General features: G+C 41.8%; 1 protein-coding gene across 1 annotated transcript in view; it reads right to left on the bottom strand.

The window, feature by feature from the left end:
- LOC147426708 (tryptophan aminotransferase-related protein 1-like) overlaps positions 1-3,462 on the bottom strand; it is an 87,222-nt gene extending 83,760 nt beyond the window's left edge. Inside the window, exons 1-2 of the mRNA XM_086498451.1 lie at positions 1,866-3,462; positions 1,419-1,722 (exon numbers count right to left, since the gene is read on the bottom strand). Of these exons, the coding sequence (XP_086354577.1) occupies positions 1,419-1,722; positions 1,866-2,341 (780 nt within the window). The 5' untranslated portion in view covers positions 2,342-3,462. The remainder of the gene's footprint in view (positions 1-1,418; positions 1,723-1,865) is intronic.
- Between the last annotated feature and the right edge of the window lie 14,529 nt (positions 3,463-17,991).

The following is a 17,991-nucleotide window of genomic DNA, read 5'->3' as shown; positions in this document are numbered from 1 at the left end:
GGTCATGATAATCATCTGTAATGATGACCCATTCTGTAATTCAGCAACATTTGCAAAATCGGAAGAAGCATCTCCAACGGTCCCGTTTGTTGTAAACACCACCAAAGGACTCATAATGTGAAACATGTTTGGGGTTTGCAACACCCATGGTGCATTGTTTCTCTTTGATCACCTCCTAATCTTTAAATTGTACTTTCAACTTTGATTTACATTGACTTACCCTTGTCCCACCTGCCATGTGCACACTCATCGCATAGCAAATAAACCCTCTTAAAGTATTTTGCACAATTACATCACCTCTTAAGAGATCAACTAAAGCATCTTCTGCCTTAACATAGGTCAATGCATGATGATATAGTTGCCTTACAACAATTGCAAAAGATCCATAGCAAGTGTGCTACCAAAAACAGGAACATTTGAAGTGGGTAGCATTATAACTTTTCCATTGAGGAGCTACAAAGGCTTCATCAACAGCATGCTCCGCCTAAATTTTGCCTCGGACTGAGCATCAAAATAGCACAGAGACTAATGCATTAAACAGTTTAAACTTGATAGCTATGGGTCTGAAACTCCTCCAAGTGAAAACAAAAGTTTTGCATAACATTTGACTTTGAATGTCTAGCAAGTTTTGCCTTGTTACAACCTCCATACAATCAGCTAGAATATCTCAAGCTTTCTTGATGAGTGAACCAGGGTATCTCCATGCCACAGATAAGGGTCAAAACAGATTTGTCAAGGCATGAGCCATCACGATGTCCCACAATGTGGACATACTTTGTGTTTAAATGCTGGTCCTCCACTCAAAAGCATGTTCAGGTTGCACTTAAGTAGAAAATACATTTTGAGGTAGCACACTTTAATCTTGCTTGATCCATAACCATAAGCAATTTCATTCGCAACCAATACCTCTCAATTTGGTGAAGTAGACTGTTTTAGCATTGCACCAAACTGAACTATGTGTTTGACCCTAATCAAGCCTTTCAAATTGAACAGTTCTCAAACCACTAAAATCTTAATGTTCACATAGAAAGTAAACCTCATGTCCTTAACTTCAATTTCAAGACAAGTTGCTAAACAAGACAAAAGGTTCTAATTTATTGAGTAGTCTTTTGGAACTGTGACAAAGTCTTTCCCACTCTGGTCTGCTGACACTTGCATAATTTTTTGAAAAGATGATTTTTCCTCACAAAAAATAAGTATCAATCTATTTGTGCTTATGTACTCTTATGTAAAACATTCAATATATCCATTAGAACACTTTATGACTTTTAGTTGTGCTGCTACTAGCATCACTGCATGCAGGAAAGTTTGATGTATGCTAATATGCATTACAAAAACGGCAGAACTCCAGTAGAAGAACACAGTCAGAAGGAGAAGGTAGAGCCACACTTAAAACAATCATACAAAATAGAGCTTACTGAATAGAATGGTGCAGCAGAAACAACGTCCACTGGTGTTTGATGAGCAGATGAAGAAAGTGCATATAATGCTGCACTTATGAGCTGTGAGGATCCAGTGCCCACAACTATATGGTACCCATCAGTCACAGCATTGCCCACCATTTTGTGCATCAGCTTTACTTCAGAAGCTAAAGATGGCTCTAAAAACCAGCAAATCCCGTCTGTGAAAGAGAAATAGCTCATTCTATCACCTCCGAGTATTACAGTAGACACTGCATCTTGATTTGATGACCAATATGTCTCAAACATCTTTGGATCTCCACTGCAGGAACATAGAAATCCCTATGAAAAAAAATCATGAAGCCTCTAGCATAATCCATCAAGCTAACACAGATCAAATAAAAAGGTGTGTTCTTTCTCAAAATGTGGACAAAACCTTGCAGACTAGACAGCAGACAAACTTACTGATCGAAGTTCACAGTGCAGTCACTTGCAAGTTCAGAGCAAGTGCTACCAGTAAAGCAAGAGTAGCATCGACACTGTCCTCCATTCACAACTCCGCCTTCAAAGTGGCCTTGACCAGAACAATGGGGATTATGCAATCCCAAATGTCCTTGTCCTGCTCCATTTGCAAATAGATGTCCTCTGTCCTCAATAGCACCGTGCCTATTCCAATTACTCGGTCTGCCTGGTCTACTGAAGCCCAAAAGAATTGACAGGCAGAGAGCATTGAGGCAGAATGAAGCTGCTAGCCAATATTTCAAGCTTTGAGCGGGAATAGAACAATCTTGTACCATGTGTTGCTTGCTAAATGCAAGACAGTGATTCTGGCCATCTTGGTCCTGCGATTGAGGTTGGCTCTGATTTTGCTTCAAGGACTGCCTTCGAAGCTGAGGCAGCGTCCTAGTTCCACAGATAACAGCAGCACTCTTAGGAGCCATGACTATTACGGCTCAGGCTGTAAACAGGTTTTTGTAACCGTCTCCTTGCAAAACTCTCCTGCCTAGTTTGAGTCCGTTTGTAGGCTATACCTTTGTTGACGAGCTTTCTCCTTTGCAGTTGAAAAAGCTCGTTGTTGTGGAACGTAGAGCATCTGCATAGCCTTTATATGTAAATTCATCCGGATGGCAGAAGACTCAGCAGTGACGCGAAGCAAGCGATGGTTGAAGCTTCGGATAAAACAGGCGGAGAAGCTGGTTGCGCTAAGCTTTCAGTCATGCACAAATTAGACCAGCTCGTTGAGAACGTGTGATGATGAAAAGCTGCCAAGCTTCGGGACTAGAGTTCACCTCAATCACCTGGCTAGAGCTGAGCCGCAAAAAGAAGAGATTTTATTTGATTATCTGCAATTATGAGCCTGCGGCGCAGATGCAATAAATGCTGTTAAAGATAAGCACTTTCAAGGGAAAACTTGTTGATTGCTTTGTGTCTCTCTCTCAGTTCTGTGATCGATGAAGGCTCGCACGGGCAAAAAAGCTGTGTTCACTGTAGCATGCATGAGCTTTTCTTCTACCATTTCACTCTCAGGTGTGTCGATTGCCCGTCGATTGAAGCTTTTCCTTAGCCATAGCGAGCTCTCAATACTCAGTTGTCGCAACAACGTTGCGGCCGCTGGCAGGCAGAACCGTTATCATGATAGCTGAAGGACACCTTTGGATGACGCAATGTTGTCGATAGGCTTTTTAACAAAACTCTGGCTGCCATAACAAGCACAAAGGCAAAACAGTACCATTCCCCATAGCTAAATTCTCGTGAGGCTTGGAGTGATCGTATGCAGAGAGCGGGGTACAGCTCTTCGTGTGTGTGCGTGCGTGCGTGTGTGTGTCTGTGTGTGTGTGTGTGTGAGAGAGAGAGAGAGAGAGCATGGAGCTTAGTGGAAGTCATGTCCCGCGAGAGCTTGTTCAACCTTGGCCACAGCAAACTCCTCGGAGTGAGCTTCCATGGCGGATTTTCTGACTGTGGAAGATCAAAATAACAGTGATTGTTTACTGTGGAGAAGGATCCCAATGATAGGGGGAGCCCGGGAGTTTCTTTCTGTCTAGCGCGAACTGTGGACCAGGAGTCTGTGGTAGTCTGTGGTAGTATGTTTTAGGAAGTGAAAGGTCGAAAAGACGGAGTCGCTGTCGCACTATTGCAAGTGCATGCCATGGGAGTTCGTGCATAAGAGCCGAGTCCCCCAGTTTATTAGTGGTATTTACATTGTGCATTAGTCTCAATTCAAGGGTCGTGACTCGTTAGACCTCAGGACTAAGTAACATGGGCATCCTTTCAATGGCTCCCATATCCTGCCCGATAGTCCGAACCTTGAGCCACCAAGCCGTGTTGGATCTCCACCGTGTCGGCCCCGAGCCGTGCCAATCTCACCCGCCTTTGACTTCTCTGAGAGTATTGAATGATGTGGGAGCCGTGGGATCGACGGGCGAGAAGTGAGACACGCACATCAAAAAGGCGCTCAACTGTTCGATGTATCCGAGTTTAGTTTTTGTGTCCGAGTTTACTTTACAGCATTTTTGTTTACTTCATATATTTTTGTTTTGCCTACTTGGACAACCAAATGCAACGTGCTCGTGGTTAGAGCAACAGTCTCTCAACGTGGCCACTTGGGTTTGAAACCCATTCCAAGCGCTCGACGTTGACCTTTTGCCTACCGTCCGTCACCCTCGAGATCCCCCCCCCTTCAACATCGTCTGTTGAGCTCGTCCGTCATTAAGACCCCGTGTTACTTAGTCCCATGGGTCGTTAGAGAGTGTAAAATGTAAACTTTCTAGAATATAGGAGCACTTTATGACTTCTCAATCATCTAATTTCAGAAAACGAAATGTTTATAAACAAGGCGATCCAATCAAAGTAGGCAAATCTTCTTAATACTCTCTCTTTTGTGAGTATTAAGAGCATTACGAGTACTGTGGAAAAAGTGCATCAAGCCTTTTCTTCTTGCTTAACTTAGAGAGTAGCTTAATCTCACTAATGCCACTAGTCTCAAGGGGGACTCGGCTCTAAGTTTGCATGTGCTAAAGGCTCAAAAGCGGGCATTGAGCACCGGCAAAACAATGTGCACAAAAAAGTCTCTCCTTCAATGGCAAACTTGTCTTGCTCGATGGGTGTTGCTACAAAACCTAATAGGACATCAAGCATCTAGCACTAAAGTAAACGAAGTACAAAGCACATTGACGAATTTTTAAAAAGGAATTGCATTTATGATGACTAATCATCTCTATCGCTATCCATAAAATCGTCCAATTTCACGGCATTGACGAACATTTAAAAATGAAATGCATGTATATTTATTACTCCAAATCAAGCATAGTCATATTTCTCATAGAATTGTAATACATAGCTTGAATCGCCGAACTATGAGAAAAGAACTGCGTGTCTATTTGATATATAGATACAATGATCCAGATTGAGCATGTACTAGTGAGAAAAACATGTGGCTAATTTATACTTAAATCAGCATTGACAAACTCAAGAAATACACAAAGAATCAACATATTAAAAATTGAAATGCACTACCGACCTGGTAAGCATGAACAAATGTCGTCCAATTGTGCAAGCCGGAGGAGAATGTTTGAATCAAGCTACATAAAAGCAGTATGAATAATTGAACATTTAGTTTTGCAGTCAAGCACAAAGTGAAAATAGTAAATATATAGTGCAAACGTGCCATATAAAAGTATGGTGGAGAGGAAAAATTGCAAACTTTATATTGATCATTAGCACTTCAGGAAGAGAATGGAGTCAATTTAAGGGAGTCAAACCTTTAGTATTAAGAAAACAATCAAAGGACAACTTTTGGATTTATATAGGTAAAACGGCTAGTTTATTTGAATTCAATTTTTCCTCCCAAAATGAAATTTAAAATCTATCAGGCAAAAGTATCATGTAACATATCTATGGAAAGAGCTCGGCGTGTAGATTCTAGATCTATAATCTCCGCTCAAATCGGAGATCATATGTAGGAGTTATAAAAGGCCAGAAATCATAATTTATTCCTCCCCCTTTTTGGGGGGAAAAGTGCATCCTTTGACCACTCTAACACATCTCTAGCACACCCACCATTCTTGCAGACATGGCATGTATCTATTCGTCCAAATGTTAATCGCCTCCATAATCTTATGGCAAATAAAGAGGCCATACTTGGACAACCAAATGCACGCACGCTCGTGGTTAGGGCACCAACCTCTCGCCGCTTAGGTTTGTTGGAATTAGGGTTGTAGAGAAACACACACAGCTTGGAGAAGACAAAGGAAGCTCAAGGCACACAATAGAGAGTGTGTTACTTAGTGTGCAATGGAAAGATAGATAGCCCTAGAGTGATGGGCGTATATACAATGCACGGGGGAAAAAACCTCCTAAAGAGGGAAAAAATGCCCCGACGGTCCTAGTGTGTTCACACACATCACTACCACATGTATATGGTAACAAATCCCCCCTGGAGTGATCCGGTGAACGAGAGCTGGCACATGAGTAAAGGGAAGTGCCATGCCCTGAGGACAGGATCAGTCCACAAAGGGGAGTAAGCCCAAAGCTTTGCGGAAAGCTTCAAGCTTCTCACGAGACAATGCCTTTGTGAAAAGATCTGCAAGGTTGTCCTATGTTGGCACATAAGCCAAGCTGATCTCTCTTGCTGAGAGCCTCTCCCTGACATAGTGGTAATGCACCTCAATGTGCTTTGTGCGAGCATGAAAAACTGGGTTCCTCGCAACTGCCAATGCGCTCTGACTGTCAGTGTAGATAGTGTTGGCAGTGTCCTGTCCAACACCCAAATCAGTCATAAGGCGTCTGAGCCATACACACTCAACCGTAGCTGTGAAGACTGCCCTGTACTCAGCCTCACAACTCGAAGTGGCCACAGTAGGTTGCTTCTTGCTCAACCATGATATACATGAATTGCCAAGCCTGAAACAAAAACCACTTGTGGACACTCTCGTGTCAAAACAACCAACCCAATCTGAGTTCGAAAAAGCATGTAAGTCTAGCGGCAATGATCCCCCCTTGGGATAAAACAAGCCAAGATGTAAAGTGCCACTAAGGTAGCGGAAAATCCTCTTGACAGCCTGCCAATGCTTAGACCCTGGGCTATGCATAAATCTGCTAACCTGTGAGACTGCAAACTGAATATCCGGCCTCGTGTTGCATACATAAATGAGGCAGCCAACAGCAGTTTGGTAAAGAGTGACATCAGCAGGATCGCCAGCATCATGTAGACTCAACTTCAAACCTGTTTCCATGGGAGTGGCAATAGGTTTGCAATCCTCAAGTCCAAACTTACATAGCAATGCCTCTATGTAACTTTTCTGACACAAGGCAATACCACCATCACACTGCTTAAACTGTATACCCAAGTAATGATGCAACAGCCCCAAATCTTTCATCTTGAAAGTAGCATTCAAATCAGCCTTAAATTCAGCAATATGTCTCTCATTTGGTCCAGTGATCAGCAAATCATCAACATAAAGAACCACGATGAGAAATACATCACCCTCACGCTTTACATACAATGTGCTTTATGTTGGACTGTTACGAAAGCCTTGTTTGACCAAATGAGTGTCAGCTTTCTCATACCAAGCACGAGGAGATTGCTTCAACCCATACAAAGCCTTGTTACATTTGCACACTTTGTCCTCTTGTCCTTTTATGACAAAACCGCGAGGCTGCGTTACATAAACTTCCTCAAATATGTCACCATTCAAGAAAGCAGTAACAATGTCTAATTGATGTACATCCCAACCAAAATGAGCTGCCAATGCACATAGAAAACGCACAGTAGTCATACGACAAAGTGGGATCAAAAGTCTCTTCATAATCTATGCCTTTTTGCTGTGCATAACCTTTTGCAACAAGTCGAGCCTTATGGCGATCGATCTCACCATCCGGCTTGCGTTTCAACTTGTAAACCCACTTCGTACCAATGGCCTTTTTGCCAGGAGGCAAATCACATAAAGTCCATGTGTCATTTTCTATAAGTGCATCATATTCTGATTCCATGGCAGCCATCCAATTTTCTGAATTTTGTGCTTCATCAAAAGTCAGAGGCTCCTCAACATCATGTAAACTAAACACCGCCAAAGCATAACAATCTGATGCATAAGATGCATGGCGAGAGCCTGAACGAGCACGACTAGACAAAGGTGCATCCAATTTACTGTCACGCAAAGTGTGCACCAGCCATTTTGGCATACCTCTAGCTTGCTCATTTTCAGCCCTTTCCTCATCAAGTACATCATGTACATCTGCATCAGTAATAGGCTGATCTAAAACATTTTCAGAAACCCCCATAGGCTGTACATTTGCCTCATTGGAACTTACATTCGTATTTCCACCACTGAAAAGAGGCAACAAAGTGTCATAAATGTCTTGTGAGCTTACATTACTGTCTCTAGTACATGACAGCAAGGGCTGAACAGAATCTTCCATCAACACTACATCCCGAGAAACCAGAATACGTTTTGTTTGTGGATGATACAACATGTAACCTTTGCTTTCAGCACTATAACCAACAAAAATACATTTGACAGCCTTATCATCCAATTTTCTGCGCTGCACTTGTGGCACCAAAGCATATGCCAAACAGCCAAAAACACGCATGTGCTCAATAGAAGGCTTTCTATCATGCCATGCTTCATATGGAGTAATAGACTGCAAAGCTTTCGTAGGACACCTGTTAAGTACATAAGTGGCACACATGATGGCCTCAAGCCAAAAAGAATGCGGCAAAGCTTGACTGTTGACCATACATCGTGCCATTTCCGTAAGTGGCATGTTTTTCCTCTTAGCAACACCATTTTACTGAGGTGTATAAGGCACTGTACATTGGTGTTTTATCCCACGACTAGCCAGAAATGCATTAAATTCATGAGACATATACTCCCCCCCTCGATCGGAACAGAGGGTGCCCATAGTACATTTCGAGACATTTTCAGCCATAGCCAGAAATTGTTTGAAGCACATAAAAACTTCGAACTTCGCTTTAAGCGGAAATACCCATGCATGCCTGGAGTAATCATCAATGAAAGTCACGAAGTACGGGTAATTGCCCAAGGACGGAGTTTGCATGGGCCCACAAACATCACTATGCACAAGCTGCAACTTGCATGTGGCCCGAACTGAACCATCCTTTGGAAACTTAGAACGCTGCATCTTACCCAAAATACAGCCTTCACAAACATGTTTGACAGGTGCTTCAAGAGGTGGCAAAGAAGCAACCATATCAGATTTCTGCAACCGCAGCAAACCGGCAAAATTCAGATGACCAAAACGTGCATGCCAAAGTTTTGCATCTGAAATAGCCCTTGAATCTGCAACAGCATTTGCAAAATTTTTTCCACACTTGTCATAAAAAGTGAGCTTATACAGCCCATGGCACAAAAGGCCAGATGCAACAATTTCATCACCAAAACTGAGATCATGAATTGTACATCTGTCATCCACAAATTTGACTACAAGTCCAAGTCTAGAAAGTGCGGATACAGACAAGAGATTCTCCTTGATCCCAGGTACATAAAGTGCATCAGGAACTGCCATTAGCAGCAGTCAGCACAATCTTTCCAACTCCCTGAACTGGATAAGAGGTGTTGTTGGCACAAGTGACTGAATTCCCATGAGGGACAGACTCGAGAGAGGTAAACAATTCACGATGTGAGGTAATGTGCTTTGTAGCACCACTGTCAAAATACCACACATGTGAATCTGCAGCAACTGACAAGCATGCATCATGCACAACAGGATTGTAAGTGCACTCTGCGCTAAAAGCCCATTCTGCATCAACATTAGCATTACAGTCTCCTTTCACAAAAGACTCAACAATGGCTGAATTTGTAGTGGAACCAGCATTTGCAGTGGAACCACCCTCTTTCTTCTTAGCCTCTTTGGCCTTCAACTTAGGACACGACTTGATCAAGTGATCATTGGCTTTACAATAATGGCAACGCATCTTCTTTTTGCCCTTATCACCAGAATTACCAGACGAAGTACTGCCAGCAGAAGCATTAGGAACATAATTTTTGCCACTCGCAGCAAAACCATAAGAAGTGGCTGCATTACTGTTACCACCCTTTCTTTGAGAAGCAATAAAAGCCTGTTCAACTGCACGCTACCTAGTCCTGTTTTTTCTAGGAAGTGACTCTTGCAACAGCAATGTGCATAATGCATCAAACTTGACAACTTCAGGATTTCCTTGGGTCATCGGTCTCCAAGTACTAGCAAAAGTCTCGTAGGAATCTGGTAAGGCATCAAGAACAGTCTGCACAAGGGAACTGTCTGAAATGACTTCACCTGCAGAAATAAGCTGCTCATTGATATCCTTGTCACTAGCAAGGAAAGTGTCCATATCATCTTCCTCATGCATAATCTTCGACTCCTGCTCTTTACGCAGCAAAGCAATTTTAGCCTCATTGCGGCTTGCATAAAGACCTGCTAGAATATCCCAAGCCTGTTTTGCAGATTTTGCTGAACGGATGTGAGGAACAATGGTGCGCTTCACAGACAACGCAATCAATGCATGAGCCTGCGCATCCTTAACATCCCAACGAGCTTGTTCTGTCGTAGGCAAAACAACTCTAACAGCTACAATCCTTGCAGCAAGACCTGCAACATCCTCAACATCGCCTACATCCTTAGAACCAGGACGTACATCAATGCCCTGCACAATGTTCCAGACACCCTTTGACACAAGAACATGTTGCATCATATAAGCCCACATAGGGTAGTTGTCCCCATCCAACCTGTCCTCAACAGCAAACATCTTGAACACATGTGTGTTGTTGTTGTCAGCCATGGTAAATGATGCACCTGATGTGAAAACTGCCTGAAAATAGGAGAAACCGAGCGGGAACAACCTGTGCTATATAGCACAAACCGTAGAAGACTGTAAGGCACCTGTTATGCAGAAAACAGCACTGACAAAAATTCTACACAAAATGACGAAATAGCCTGTGCAGTACTGCCTGTAGTGGAAACGGAGGCCGAAATGAGCCCAAATCAAAATTCTGAGCAGACCAAGCTCTTCGAGCTTACCCAAAATTTTTGTCGACCTACGAACCCTCGCCAAAGCTCACTGAAATCGGAGTAAGTGAGCAGGCGTGTGCTGGAGCAGCTGGCGACTAAGCCCGAGAGGACGTGACCTGCTCTGATACCAATTGTTGGAATTAGGGTTGCAGAGAAACACACACAGCTTGGAGAAGACGAAGGAAGCTCAAGGCACACAATAGAGAGTGTGTTACTTAGTGTGCAATGGAAAGATAGATAGCCCTAGAGTGATGGGCGTATATACAATGCACGGGGGAAAAAACCTCCTAAAGAGGGAAAAAATACCCCGGCGGTCCTAGTGTGTTCACACACATCACTACCACATGTATATGGTAACAAGGTTTAAAACCCATTCTGTGCACTCAACGTCGACCTTTTGCCTACCGTCCGTCACCCTCGAAATCCACCCCTTCAACGTCGTCAGTTGATCCCAACGCTCGGTCTTCATTTAAGACCCCGTGTTACTTAGTCCCGTGGGTCATTAGAGACTGTAAAAAGTACACTTGCTAGAATATAGGAGCACTTTTTGACTTTTCAATAATATAATTTTAAAAAAGTAAATGTTTATAAACAAGGCGATCCAATCAAAGTAGGAAAATCTTCTTAATACTCTCTTTTTTGTGAGTATTAAGAGCATTACGAGTATTGTGGAAAAAGTGCATCAAGCCTTTTCTTCTTGCTCAACCTAGAGAGTAGCTTAATCTCACTAATGCCACTAGTCTCAAGGGGGACTCGGCTATAAGTTTGCATGTGCTAAAGGCTCAAAAGCGGGCACTGAGCACCGGCAAAACAATGTGCACAAAAAACTCTCTCCTTCAATGGCAAACTCGTCTTGCTTGGTGGGCGTTGCTACAAAACCTAACAGGACACTACGGAGATGGACATCAAGCATCTAGCACTAAAGTAAACGAAGTACAAAGCACATTGACGAATTTTTAAAAAGGAATTGCATATATAATGACTGATTATCTCTATCGCTATCCATAAAATCGTCCAATTTCACGGCATTGACGAACTTTAAAAAATCAAATGCATGTATATTTATTACTCCAAATCAAGCATAGTCATATTTCTCATAGAACTGTAATACATAGCTTGAATCGCTAAATTGTGAGAAAAGAACTGCATGTCTATTTGATATATAGATTTAATGATCCAGATTAAGCATGCAATAGTGAGAAATACATGTGGCTAAACTAGACTTAAATCAACATTGACAAACTCAAAAAATACAGAAAACATCAACATACTAAAAATTGAAATGCACTACCGACCTGGTAATCGTGTACGATTGTTGTCCAATTGTGCAAGCCGGAGGACAGTTTTTGAGTCAAGCTACATAAAAGCAGTGTGAATAGTTAAACATTTTGTTTTGCAGTCAGGCACAAAATGAAAATGCTAAATATACAGTGCAAACGTGCCATATAAAAGTATGGTGGAGAGTTGGCACTCTGGTCTCTCCAAAAATTATAAGAAACTGAAGTCGTACCCTGTCCTGTAGCATTAATGTGTTGCGCCAAGGAAACATATAGGCATACAGAATTAGATACAGATAACGGACCTTGCAATGTTGTCGAGTTGGAGTCGTGCTTGTGGAGTCGAAACGTCCATACTAGTCAATATATGTCCTCTCTGACAGACACAAAGCAAAAAGTAAAGACAAATGCAAAATATACAAGAATTGATTAAGCTTAGAGAGAAGCAGAATTGATTAAGCTTAAAGAGAAGCAGAGGTAACTTTATATTATATGTTATAAACGGTGTAGAGGAGTTCTCAATTCAAAAGCCCCACTGTAATCTAGTGAAGCATGTTGATGCCATGAGCCATCTTAAAAATTGCAAAGTTTACATATCTTCATCATGAGCCCATTAGGAAGAGAATGGAGTCTAGGAGGGCCTCTTTATTTGGCAGTTTAAGGGAGTCAAACCTTTAGTATTAAGAAAGCAATCAAAGGACAACTTTTGAATTTAGATAGGTAAAACGGCTAGTTTATTTGAATTCAAATTTCCCCCCAAAATGAAATTTAAAATCTAAAGGGCAAAAGTATATCATCTAACATATCTATGGAAAGAGCTCGGCATGTAATTTCTAGATTTGTAATCTCCGCTCAAATCGGAGGTCATATGTAGGAGTTATGAAATGCCGAAAATCATAAATTTTTCCTCCCCCTTTTTAGGGGGGAAAGTGCATCCTTTGACCACTCATACACATCTCTTGCACACCCACCATTCTTGCATACATGGCATGTATCTATTCGCCCAAATGTTAATGACCTCCATAATCTCATGCAAATGAAGAGGCACTATACTTGGACAACAAAATGCACGCACGCTCATGGTTAGGGCACTAGCCTCTCAACGTGGCCGCTTGGGTTCGAAACCCATTTCGTGCACCCGACGTTGACCTTTTTCCTACCGTCCGTCACCCTCGAGATTCCCCCCCCCCCCCCCCCCCCCCCCCCCCTTCAAGGTCTTCTCTTGATCCCACCCTCGGCCGTCATTAAGACCCCTTGTTACTTCGTCCCTTGGGTCGTTAGAGAGTGTAAAAAGTACACTTTCTAGAATATAGGAGCACTTTTTGACTTTTCAATAATCTAATTTTAAAAAAGTAAATGTCTATAAATAAGGCGATCCAATCAAAGTAGGCAAATCTTCTTATACTCTCTCTTTTGTGAGTATTAAGAGCATTACGAGTATTGTGAAGAAAGTGCAGCAAGCCTTTTCTTCTTTCTTAACTTAGAGAGTAGCTTAATCTCACTAATCCCACTAGTATCAAGGGGGACTCGGCTATAAGTTTGCATGTGCTAAAGGCTCAAAAGCGGGCACTGAGCACCGGCAAAACAATGTGCACAAAAAACTCTCTCCTTCAATGGCAAATTGGTCTTGCTTGGTGGGCGTTGCTACAAAACCTAACAGGACAATACGGAGATGGACATCAAGCATCTAGCACTAAATTAAACGAAGTACAAGCGCATTGACAAATTTTTAAAAAGGAATTGCATATATAATGACTAATTATCTCTATCGCTATCCATAAAATGGTCCAATTTCACGGCATTGACGAACTCTTAAAAATGAAATGCATGTATATTTATTACTCCAAATCAAGCATAGTCATATTTCTCATAGAACTATAATACATAGCTTGAATCGCCGAACTGTGAGAAAAGAACTACATGTCTATTTGATATATGGATTCAATGATCTAGATTGAGCATGCACTGGTGAGAAAAACATGTGGCTAAACTAGACTTAAATCAGCATTGACAAACTCAAAAAATACGAAAAACATCAGCATACTAAAGATTGAAATGCACTACCGACCTGGTAAGCGTGTACGATTGTCGTCCAATTGTGCAAGCCGGTGGACAATGTTTGAATCAAGCTACATAAAAGCAGTGTGAACAAAGTGAAAATGCTAAACATACAATGCAAATGTGCCATATAAAAGTATATTGATAGAGAGTTGGCACTCTGGTCTCTCCAAAAGTTATAAGAAACGGAAGCATGCCCTGTCCTGTAGCATTAATGTGTTGCGCCAAGGAAACATAAAGGCGTATAGAACTGGATACAGATAACGGACCTTGCAATGTTGTCGAGTTTGAGTCGTGCTTGTACAGTCGAAATGTCCATACTTGTGAATATATGTCGTCTCTATTAGACACAAAACAGAAGTAAAGACAAATGCAAAATATACAAGATATTGATTAAGCTTAAAGAGAAGCAGAGGTAACTTTATATTGTATGTCATTAACGGTGTAGAGTTTTTTGTAGCAATGAGTTCTCAATACAAAAGCCCCATTGTAATATAGTGAAGCATGTTGATGCCATTAGCCATCATAAAAATTGCAAAGACTACATATCTTGATCATTAGCACATTAGGAAGAGAATGGAGTCTAGGAGGGCCTCTTTAGTTGGAAGTTTAAGGGAGTCAAACCTTTAGTACTAAGAAACCAATCAAAGGACAACATTCGAATTCAAACAGGTAAAACGGCTAGTTTATTCGAATTCAAATTTCCCCCCCAAAATGAAATTTAAAATCTAACGGGCAAAAGTATATCATGTAACATATCTCTGGAAAGAGCTCGGCGCGTAGATTCTAGATACATAATCTCTGCTCAACTTGGAGATCATATGTAGGAGTTATGAAAGGCTGAAAATCATAAACTTTTTCTCCCCCTTTTTGGGGGAAAAGTGAATCCTTTGACCACTCTTACACATCTCTTGCACACCCACCATTCTTGCATACATGGCATGTATCTATTCGTCCAAAAGTTAATCACCTCCATAATCTCATGGCAAATAAATAGGACCTACTTCGACAACGAAATGCATGCACGCTCATGGTTAGGGCACTAGCCTCTCAACGTGGCCGTTTGGGTTCAAAACCCATTCCGTGCATTGGGCGTTGACCTTTCGCCTACCGTCCGTCACCCTCAAGATTCCCCCCTTCAACGTCGTCTGTTGATCCCACCGCTCGGGCGTCATTAAGACCCCGTGTTACTTAGTACCGTGGGTCGTTAGAGAGTGTAAAAAGTACAATTGCTAAAATATAGGAGCACTTTTTGACTTTTCAATAATGTAATTTTAAAAAGTAAATGTCTATAAACAAGGCAATCCAATCAAAGTAGGCAAATCTTCTTAATACTCTCTCTTTTGTGAATATGAAGAGAATTACGAGTATTGTGAAAAAAGTGTATCAAGCCTTTTCTTCTTGCTTAACTTAGAAAGTAGCTTAAGCTCACCAATGCCACTAGCCTCAAGGGGGACTCGGCTCTAAGTTTGCATGTGCTAAAGGCTCAAAAGCGGGCATTGAGCACCGGCAAAACAATGTACACAAAAAACTCTCTCCTTCAATGGCAAACTGGTCTTGCTTGGTGGGCGTTGCTACAAAACCTAATAGGACAATACAGGGATGGACATCAAGCATCTAGTGAAGGAGTACGAGCGGAAGTGCGACGCAAGAGAGAGTGCAAGAAGAAGAGCACGATGATATGGTGAACTCGCTCTACTGTAATGTGTAGAGCATAGTGAGTTCTTATTAGGTTTTTACAAAAGAATATGTGTACATACCTGGCGGCCCGCCCACTTACCTGGGCGACCACATTGGGATTTATACCCCAACAACCTCCCACTTAAAGTCCAATGTGGTACTGTAAGTGTGAGAGAAGCTACTATACAAGCTAATATACAAGAGATGTAGAGAAGTGATGTACTACCCTACACCTAACTGCTTGCGAAAATGCGCAAAGCTCTCCAAGGGAAGTCCTTTTGTAAGTAGATCAGCAGGATTTTCTGTGGTGTGAACTTTGACAAGCTGAATTTGCTTATCCTCGAGCATTTCCCTGATGAAATGATACTTCACATCCACATGCTTTGTCTTTGAGTGATAAACTGGATTGCGAGCCAGTTGTATAGCACTTTGACTATCACAATATAACACGGCATCTCTTCTTTGATTCCCAAATCTGTTAAAGTTACTAGTCGATTAAGCCAAATTGATTCTTTGCATGCCTCTGATGCTGCAACATATTCAGCCTCTGTAGTAGATTGAGTAACACAATCTTGTAATCTAGAACGCCATGATACTGCTCCACCAGCCAATGTAAAGACATACCCTGACGTAGACCTTCGGTTGTCTAAGTCACCTTGCATAATCTGAGTCTGTAAAACCCTTTACACTTAGCTCCTGACTCCCATAGCATATCCGCATACTCTTTGTAGCTTTCAGGTATCTCAATATTCCTTTCACTGCCTCCCAATGTTTCTTGCCTGGGTTTGACATGTATCGACTTACTACTCCCACTGCAAATGCAATGTTTGGGCGAGTAGCAATCATTGCATACATCAAACTACCCACTGCAGAAGCATATGGAATCTTATCCATTTCAGTCTGTTCTTCCTCAGACACAGGACAATCTTGTTTGCTAAGTTTCACATATGGTGGCAATGGAACACTCAATGCCTTTCCCTTCTCCATATTGAAACGTTGCAAAACCTTGTCAATATACTCTGTTTGAATAACCAAATCAACTTCTTTGATCTGTCTCTCTCAATGCGCATACCAAGTATATGACTTGCCTCACCCATGTCTTTCATGTCAAACGATTTTGCCATCTTTGACTTCAAAGCTGAAATTTCTTCCAAGTGCTTGCCAGCAATCAACATGTCATCCACATACAAAATAAGGATCAGCCAATTGCCATCCTTAGCCTTCTTTGTATATAGACAGTGATCGAACTCACTATGTTTGTAGCCTTGAGAAAGCATAAAATTGTGGAACTTATGGTACCATGCCCTCGGTGATTGTTTTAAGCCATAAAGACTCTTTAACAACTGGCATACCAAATCTTCCTTGCCTTTTTCAACAAACCCTTCTGGCTGCTGCATGTAAATTTCCACATCTAAATCACCATGCAAGAACGCTGTCTTGACATCCATTTGGTGCAACACCCAATCTAATATGGCAACCAATGCAAGAAAGCATCTCAATGTAGTCATCTTGACCACCGGAGAGAAGACTTCATCAAAGTCAATGCCTTGTTCTTGCTTAAAGCCCTTGGCAACAAGCCTTGCTTTGTACTTTGGATGACTATCATGAGCGGTGATCTTATACCTGTAAACCCATTAACAAGGTAGAGCCTTTTTGCCCTATGGTAATTTAACTAGCTTCCATGTCTGGTTTTTATGCAGAGCTGTCATCTCTGACTGCATGGCCAATTGCCAATTCCCAGAGTCCTTCATTTGCACTGCTTCCTTGTAACATGAAGGCTCATTGCAATCAGTCAACATGACATAGTTCATAGATGGAACAAACCGATCAGGAGGTCGCGTGATACGTCTCGATTTACGCAAAATAGGTGGCTCAGGCTCAGCCACAACCTGTGGTTCCACTCTATCCAGTCCTTGCTCCTCTTGAGCCCTGACATTTTGTCTTGCACGTGCAGGTCCATCTTCTAGGAAGACAACTCTTCTAATCTCCTCAACCCTCTCTAGTTTAGAATGATATTTCGCTTCATTAAAGTGAACATCATTACTGCGGATAACCTTTCTGGATTCGGGATCCCAAAGTTTGTACCCCATCTCACCAGAATTACCATAGCCTAGAATGATGCACTTTCTACTCTTTGGCTCAAGTTTGTTCCTAAATTCCTTTGGAACGTGAGTATATGCCTCACAACTAAAGACTCTGAGATGCTTGTATGAGGACACCTTGCCTGACCATACCATCTCTGCCACTGAATCCTTCTGCAAAACCTTACTATGAGATCTATTTATAAGATGAACAGCTGTTGATACAGCTGCAGCCCAAAACCCATTGGCAGCTATGCATTAGACAACATACTTCTGACCTTCTCTTGTATGGTCCTATTCATCCTCTCAGCAACACCATTTTGAGGAGGATTGTAAGGAGTAGTAAGTTCACGTTTTATACCTTTTGACTCACAAAAGTCCTGAGAGGCCTTTGAAACATACTCTCCACCATTGTCAGTGCGTAAGCATTTAAGCTTCTTGCCACTCTGATTCTCCACAAGTTTCAGAAACGTTTTGAAAACACTTAAT

This window comes from Adiantum capillus-veneris, chromosome 24, assembly GCF_014529385.1.
Source record: "Adiantum capillus-veneris isolate H3 chromosome 24, ASM1452938v2, whole genome shotgun sequence".
Lineage (NCBI taxonomy): Eukaryota > Viridiplantae > Streptophyta > Polypodiopsida > Polypodiales > Pteridaceae > Adiantum > Adiantum capillus-veneris.
Note: the sequence above shows the minus strand (reverse complement) of the source record. Positions and strands in the feature narration are given on the sequence as shown.